The sequence below is a fragment of the Crocodylus porosus genome, unplaced genomic scaffold (assembly GCF_001723895.1).
Source record: "Crocodylus porosus isolate Cpor-Errol unplaced genomic scaffold, CroPor_comp1, whole genome shotgun sequence".
Classification (NCBI taxonomy): domain Eukaryota; kingdom Metazoa; phylum Chordata; order Crocodylia; family Crocodylidae; genus Crocodylus; species Crocodylus porosus.
The window spans coordinates 230,426,109-230,434,686 of NW_017728886.1; the positions used below are offsets into that span (position 1 = coordinate 230,426,109).

General features: G+C 43.1%; 1 protein-coding gene across 1 annotated transcript in view; it reads left to right on the forward strand.

Annotated features, from left to right (window-relative positions):
* The window catches only part of LOC109320516 (neural-cadherin-like), a 65,904-nt gene that overhangs the window by 38,830 nt on the left and 18,496 nt on the right, over positions 1–8,578 (forward strand). The window contains exons 20-24 of the mRNA XM_019550661.1: positions 866–1,098; positions 2,459–2,736; positions 6,299–6,513; positions 6,905–7,032; positions 8,435–8,562. Coding sequence (XP_019406206.1) covers positions 866–1,098; positions 2,459–2,736; positions 6,299–6,513; positions 6,905–7,032; positions 8,435–8,562 — 982 coding nt within the window. The remainder of the gene's footprint in view (positions 1–865; positions 1,099–2,458; positions 2,737–6,298; positions 6,514–6,904; positions 7,033–8,434; positions 8,563–8,578) is intronic.

Below are 8,578 nucleotides of genomic sequence, written 5' to 3' on the forward strand. Positions count from 1 at the left end.
TGAACCTGTTCAGCCTTCACAAGAGAAGGCTGAGGGGGGACCTGGTGACTGTCTATAAACTCACTAGGGGGGACCAGAAGGGTTTGGGGGAGACACTGTTTCCTCTAGCGCCCCCTGGCATAACAAGGAATGATGGCCACAAGTTGTTGGAGGGTAGGTTTAGGTTAGACATCTATGAGAACTACTTCACAGTCAGGGCAGCTAGGAGCTGGACCCAACTTCCAAGGGAAGTGGTGCTGGCTCCTACCCTGGGGTCTTTTTAAGAGGAGGCTTGATGCCTACCTGGCTAGAGTCATTTGAGCCCAGTTTTTCTCCTGCCCAGGCAGGGGTTGGACTTGAAGATCTACATGGTCCCTTCTGGCCCTACTTCTATGATTCTATGAAGTGTCATCATCCACACATGCACCTGGACTAGTAAATTAACTCTTATGGAAAAGTAATTAACTGCAATCAAACACTTGTACAGACAGTGACTGCAGGGCACAAATTGCATCCAGTTGGCCCAGCAAGGTGGGGGCCAAATCTCTGGCTCCTGCCAGCCCATCCACTACCCAGAACCCAGGGCTGGCCCTCAGAGCTCTGCCAGCCTGTGGCTGCTCCACCCTAGTTCTAATTGCTGGCGTCCTGGGTACACGTGTACACACTGTGCCCAGGAGCAGTTAACTCTGTTAACTCTGCTTCGGAGTTCATTGTGTTGCCTTAATAGCATGTGTAGATGCACCTAGTGTGTCAAAGAAGGTTATAGAATTAGTTATGTAAATATAGCTGTTTTGGATGTCTTCTGCTTCCAGTTTCTAATCACAAGTTAGATTTTTTTTTTTTAACCTCAAAGATGTAAGTGTTGTATTTTTGCATTTTGTTACAGGTATCACTGCAGAGGACTTTATATCTCAGTATTCTGAGAAAGAGAGTAAATACAACCAGATGAAGAAGCTTCTTTCAGAAATCATCCCGGCCCAACTTGAAAACATCCACATTTTTAGTGTCTTGAATGTCCCAGGTCAAACCCAGGGGGTTGATGTTTGGTTTGCATTTTGTGGGCCATCATATTATAAAGCAGAGAAACTTAATGGTTATGTGGCAGTGTTTAAAGCACAGGTATGTGATTTGTTTCTCTTTTCATGAACTTTTGATTCTTACTGCATCTATTAAAATCTTGTACCTCTTGCCTAGTGTAATGTTTGCTTTGAATCATCAGTGATTTGGGAGGTAGGAAATACCAAGTTGTATGTTGCAATATTTGACTCTCCTAAATTAAATGCATTTCTCTGGGACTTTGGCTAAAAATTTCAAATATGCATGCTTGGAAATTTTGTCTTAAAATCACAATTAGCATCCAACTAGAAATGATCTAATTTTCTGATGTGTAGACTCTAGGAGCAATGTCTAAATATTGGACTCTCATTTAACTGTTAACAGAGATGTCAAAAAATTTGTCTTTCAAGCCAGATCCAGTCAGCAGAGCCCTATGACCTGGCCTGTGGATCTCAAACCAACCTTACCCACTTCATGCAGCATGTGCCAGCCCCTAGCTCTGCTCCATGTGGTGTACAGAACTGAACCATGTGCACATGTGGCACCTGCACCAGACCAGCCCTGCATGCCCAGTTTGTAGCAAATCTGCATTGTGCCCACAAGCTGGCCCTGCATGCCACATGCAGTTCACGTGGCATGTGGGTCTGTGGCTGCGCATGCATTTCACACTGCATACAGTGTGCAGCACCACAGGACCAGATGAGTTTGAGATCTGTGGTTTAACTTTAGGCACATAACATTGAAAAATTTTACTCTTAAACTACTGAATTTCCTATAGGATCTTCAGAATATTCCAATCTTCAGAATATACAGCTGCTTCTACAGAGGCTGTGACATAGTCCAGAAGTGGGGTGTGCATAATTCTTGATGTTTCTCTCTCCTCCCCACCAACTTTTGCCTGGAACGCCAATGTTTAGTCAAACTAACATTGTCATGTTTAATCAAACTAACAAACCATTAACTGGAACGCCAATGTTTAGTCAAACATTTCATCTTTCTCCGATAAGAAAGCAGAATAACCTTGTTCTTTTAGAGAAATGTGACAGTTCTGTTTTTTGTTTTGTTTTTAAAGTGGTTTAAGTATTTACTTAAAGCTCCAGTTATTGCTGCAATTAAACTAAAGTGACTCGGGGCCAGATACCATGCTATGTGTTAGGTGCCAAACTTAGGAGTTGGTGCCTAAATGTAATTCTCTTCTACCTTGTTTGAGTCCCTGAAAAAAACATTAGTGTGTCTACTTTTTTAATATGCTATTGTCTTAGTCTTAAGGCTAAGATAGGAAAAAGCGGCAAGGAGTGGAGGACCCACCTATCTTTTCCATTAATAGTTAAGAGGCAGTTTTCCAAGGCTGTAATTCTGACTCTTAGAAGTACTGAGCTTCTCAGTGAAAAATTATATCAATAAAACAAACTTTCTTTTACAGCTGCAAAACATCTTGAACGTGAACATCACACAGGTTGGTGTAGATGAGTGCAAGACTGCGAATTGCACTCACAGCACTGGCTGTGTCAGCACATATAATTACAGCCGTGTACCCACTATCACTACTGCTGGAAATATCTCGCTGGTGTCTGTTACAGTCCTGACTAGTGCCTTGTGCATCTGTGCTGCTCGGGAGAGCCAGCATCTCTCTTGTTCTGCATACTGGACAAACCCATGTTTTAACGGTGGCACATGTGTGGACACTGACTTGGGTTACAGGTTAGTAAAGTTTTCTATGGCACACACTTCTAAGTCAATTGTAGGAAGGATGTGTGTATTTATATTGTTAAAACGCATATCATTTTGTACTGGCTGCTCTGTTTGCAAGCTCAGAATAAAGCAGGACCATGCCCCAGGGGTCGCCATGATGCCTCTTGGCAGCCGTGTGGTTCCTGCCCCACCCATTTCCCAGAGTACCATCCCTTTTTGTCTTCCCTGCCATGCCTTGATGGAATTGTTTTTCTGTTGTGAAGGGAGGCTGCCCCAGGGTCCCTAAACAACCCGAGCCTGCCTTGACCAGTGAGTCCCACCTGTACCCAGCTAACCCCTAGTCCTGTTCTTCAGTGCCCTATGTGGGGCACCCCTTGGCCCTCTCAGTGCTCCAGGGCACCAGTTGCCTTAAAGGCTATTTGTGGCCACCTTCTGCCCCTACAACCAAGCCCATGCCTTTCAGGTATTATTCTAGATCAGTGGCTTTCAGCCTGTGGTCTGTGGACCCTATGGGGGGGCCTCAGATTATTTCTAAGAGGTCTGAAAAGTCTGACTCTGATTAATCCAAAGTATGTAAATACCATAATTAAAATTCAATGGGATCTGTACCTTCAGTCAAAATTTCCAAAGGTGGTCACACCTACATTTGAAATTTTTTAGGGATCTGCAAATAAAAATGGTTGAAAACCACTGTCTTAAAGTAACAGGAGTCCTCTGCCTCCCTGTTACAAAACCAAAGACTTCTCACTTTTCTAGAAGGTACTTAAGTTCACTACTGGTCCGTCTCCCCTGCTCCCCTCTCCGGTGTCAAAGTGCAAGAAATGCATATTCCGGTGTCAAAGTGCAAGGAATGCATATTCTGAGTGATGTAAATGTATTTTATTAGTTGGTGTAATTAATTGCATAGCACGTCAGTGACCAATTCTATTCCTGCTTTTTTTATTTTGTGTGTGTGGTGGGGACGGGAGTGGGGTGACTGGTCTTCATCTACAGCATAATGACAAACTTGGCAGATGAGGAGGTGATACCTGCAAACGTGTGACCATTTTTTCATTGCAGGGAGGCCCAAGATTCTGTGTGCATTTCACACCTGCCTTGCCACTTCTGCCTACCCCACTGACACTTGAATGTAGTCATCCCTACAATGGAAAGGCAGCAGCAGCTACCCAACAGTTCTTACCTTAATTTCTACTTTGTATATCAGCAGTTCTCAACTTTTTTAGATCCAAGGCACTCCTCCAAAACTTTTCAAAATTTAGCAGAACCCCATTAAGAGCTGATATAAATATATTATAAATATTGTTTTTATTATTAACTAGTATATTATTCATGGATTATATAAATTATAATTAAACCTTATTCACTACTTCAGGCAGCTGGCAGGGAGTGCTTACCTAGTTCTGTCTGACTGAACACATGATATAATTCCAGTGCAGCAGCAGACTCCCTACACATAGCTCCAGGTCACTAATGGAGATTGGGAACCACTGGCCCAATTTCTTCCCTTAGATATCCCAGGACAATTCTGCTTTTCCACTCCCTTCCCTTCCCCCCCCTCCAAACTCCAGTATTGTTGCCCTAATGGACAGAATCCAGGAACACCCAGGTGGCAGCAACAAGGTGCTGAGCTGCATGCACAACAGATGAAAAGTGCTGAGGGGTTAGGAGCAACAGGGACTTGGCAAAAGAACGCATGAGGCCTAAGAGAGAAAAGGGAGGCCAGCTGAAGGGGTGCCAGCGTATGGTCACTACCACCACACACCTCAGTTTTCAGGAGGTGCGTTAGAGCTGAACCAGCAAGAGCTGCATATTGAAATTCAGGCAAGCGTAGTTTTTTTGCTGCAGCCACCTCTCAGTTCAGCTCTGACCTGCCTTTTGAAAATTGAGGCGTGCTTCACAGCTTCACCTGGCAGCAGTGGTGCCAGTGCTGGCATTGTGGCACCCCTGGCAGGTTCTTGCAGCATGCTGGTTGAGGAACACTTTGTTCCATGTTAAACAGAAATTGTAAAAGCCTTGTCTGTGGTACAGTTCTAAACAGGTGCCAGTATACTGTTCATTAAACACAGTTTCATTAAACACAGAATATCTTGCTAAAGGGGAACATAGAGACTCTTCAGAGCTTCCTGCCATTCTCATTCATTCAGCTTTGAGAATTAGTCTGGGGACATTTTTTTCCTCTAATTTTCCATGTCCTCCTTGGTGATGGGTTCTCCCTTTGTCCACTTGTCTCTTCTACTGTAGTTGCTAGAGCATACAGAAATTTGTGAAGTATGAAAGATTCTCTGTTTTTCTCCCAATTAGTCTTGTCCCTTCCTTTACCATTTCTACTTTTCTTCTACACTTTCCATCTTCCCACTTGCCATAATCTGTGTTCTCATCATTCTTCATCCCTGCCTAAATCTCTTATACACCATCAAAAAGGCTTTTCCAGACACAGTTTAGTAATATAAATTAGGGGTGCTCAACTTCTGGCCCACAAGCCAAATGCAGCCCGCTGAACCATTGCATCTGGCCCATGGGGCTCCCCGTGGGTCCAGAAATTTGATAGTGGGGGAGTGGTGGCCATTAACCCTCCCCCCTCCCAAACCCCTACATAGCTGATCAGTGTGTGCTACATGCCCCTCCCCCATGGGACCAGACCAGCCTCCACTTCCAGTTCTGGACTTCCAACCCCTCTCATGGGGCCTAGTCATGCCCCCTTCCCTCCCCACAGGGATAGATTGGGACCAGGCCATGCCCCCTGCAGAGACAAGCGACACACCTTACCCCCTGCAGAGCTGTACCCTCTTCGTTCTCTGTGGGGCCTGGGTTGGGCCAAGCCATGCCCCTTACTCGATCAAGCTCCTTTTTCCTGTAGGGCTGCATTGTAGGTGGCCTGCCCTCTGACCCCCTCTGCATGGCCAGTTGGCACCTGCCAGGCCTGCCTTGGGCACCACACTGGAACCACTGACTGGTTCTGACCTGTGGACAGACCAGGCACCTGCCAGTCTGGCTTGCCTGGAAAAAGGTTGAAGACCACTGATATAAACAAAATAGTTTGAAATCCCAGTGGTATTACCAAAATGTAACCGTCATCATCCTAATCACTGTTTCTAAATTGAATCCCTTTTCTATATCCTTTTCCTGGTTTGCCTGTTTAGACCATAAACTGTCCAGAAAAGATAACTGTTTCCATGTATATTAGTATAAAGTTCAACATGTGTGCAGGATTACTGCATTAAACCACTATCATACTAACTAGCCAATCTCTCTTCACTTGATAGTAAACAGTGGTTTTACATATTGGCTTGGTTTAAGAATATTTCAATTAATAAGATTGTTATATGGACAAAATGTGAATTGTTAGCTAAAACTAAATCGCACTTCTAAAATAAGTGAGCAAAGAACATTTTATGATGTGGAAGATATACTAGTAATCACCAGAGACAAGACTGATTATGAATTACCACAATGTAAACAGAGGACTTTTGCTGTGCAATAAGTACTTTTTCTTTCCTAAGGGATGGTATTCCAAGTTTTCATGCTGGGGATGGAAGAAACAAATTCATTTTCTTTTCCTTTCTTTTTACAGATGTAAATGCCCTGCAAATTTCCATGGACCTGAATGTCAGCAGACAAAACATACCTTCAGAGGGCATGGATATGCCTGGTTCCCTCCCATCAAGCCTTGCTTTGACAGCCGTATCTCTTTGGAATTCATTACTGAAGTGGCAGATGGCGTTCTGTTGTACAATGGACCAGTAGCAAATGTGCAAACTGGAGAAGTGGAGGATTTCATTGCATTAGGTTAAAAATATTTTTGGCTTGGGAGGGGTGTGTGAGAGAGAGAGAGAGAGAGAAGAACTTAGGCCTTTACTTACTGTACTTGTATTTATAATTTTTGAATGCCTTCTTAAGGAAATATCCTTAGAAAACAATGAAAATGCAAAACAACCAACCAATACTTCAGTTTGTTCATTTTTTATTATTGTTCCTGGCATTAGAAGCTTAATGCTACAGATATTAAAGAAAAATACCGTTTTAGAAGATGCAAGGTATATGGGGCAGTATAATCTGTACCTCATTTAAGGGCGAAAGTTATTTTTAAACTAGTTTGCTAGTTCACTAGGATATTAATAGTGATGTGGTTGGCTTTTGTACAGGAAAAGACTTATTCAGTAACATTATTTCCTTTTAGAGCTCTCTGGTGGTGTCCCATCACTAACTCTGAGTCATGGTTCTGGGGTGCTTTTCCTGCAGCTGTCAAAGAAAGTTAATGTTGCAGATCGTCGCTGGCATAATATAAAAGTTTTAAGCAATGGAAAGGCAAGTGCATATACAACTAAATCCTACAAAACTTGAGTTCAGATATCTGATATATATTCATGAAATATAGAACTCATATATTCAGGACCCCTCCTATAAGCAGCTGGTCTGTCAAGGTACTTTTCTGGTTACCTCATCACCATATTTATCAATGTGCACAATTTCTTAGTTTGGTTTTCCACCCCACTTGTTGTGGAGGGAACATTGTCTTGTGATTAGGGCCTAGGATTGTGGTAATTTGACCAGCCAAGTTCCAGACCTTTTCTCAAGTGGCTGGCCAATGGGTCTTGGATACACGTTTCTTTTGTAATTCTGTAAGTGCCCTTACAGAGCTATAGAAAGCTAGCGTACTTATGTTTAAGCTGTTTGTAGTCCAGTGGATCCACCATAAAAAAGTTCCTGTTTCAAGCAGAAAATACTTTGTAATGCTGCCATTCTGTAACATTACATGCAATATGTGAACAATTTCATGTAGCACTACAGAGGGTCTTTAGGACCTCCTGCATCCCAGTGCTCCAATCTCCTTCCCCCTTCTAAGTGGGGAACAAAGGAGAGCGGCTGGCAGCTATTACAGAGCCATGGCTGCCCTGCTCTGCACCACAGTGACAACAGAAGGTTAGGCTGCCATGACAGCAAGAGCTGGAGGCAGCTGCAGTAGAGGCTGCCTCATTGACAGGCTTCTTTGAGGTTGGGAGAATAAAGGAGTGGGCCCCTATTGCCATGCAGCTGGAGAGCTCACCTTTAAGGCAACTTTTGTAGTGCTCCAGCCAGGAGGCTGTGCACGTATGCATACCCTGGTAGCACCTTATTCTGGTAGCGTTACATATTGATATGTCTGTCCAAGCGCTGACGGCAAATTCCTTAATTTTTCTGATCCACCAGTTCAATTTTTATGGTGCTTATGCAACAAGAAGCAAAATTAAAGAGGCCAAAGATATCATTCCTTCCTCTTTTGTGTAGGAGGAATCTCTGCTAATCGTAGAGATTCCTCCTTACCTGTGGTGCTAGAACTGCCTGTAAGAAAAGTTTGGGGGCATGTCAAGAGCTGCAAATATGGCATAGCCTGAGGGCAGAGAAGAAATGAGATTCCACTCTACTCCATTGCATCATGGTTTTAGTTTTTATGCTGGGGCTGGCAGCTGTGATTTAGTTTCCCTACTTGAGCGCAGTGAAGTATCAAACCTGCTATACCTGATTCCTCCTTTGTAAAATAAGAATACTGATATGTAAGTATTCACCTGTGTCAAGCTTTGAGATCTTCAGGTAAAAACTTGGTTTTATTTAGTAGATTTTCTTGCATTGTTATTTATATTTAATGGCACTGACCTGTTCTGATAGGTGGAGTCAAATCTATAATTTAAAAAAATACAATAATTTTAATGCAATGCAATTTCCATTTTAGAAAGTGCAGCTGATTCTTGACCACTGCATAAATGTTACACTTGAAGACAAGGACAATGATCTTAAGGAAGTCTCTCAGATAGATTCATCAGCCTGTGAAGTTTCAGAAGAGACTCCAGGAACTGCAAGGTAAAAACAGAACAAG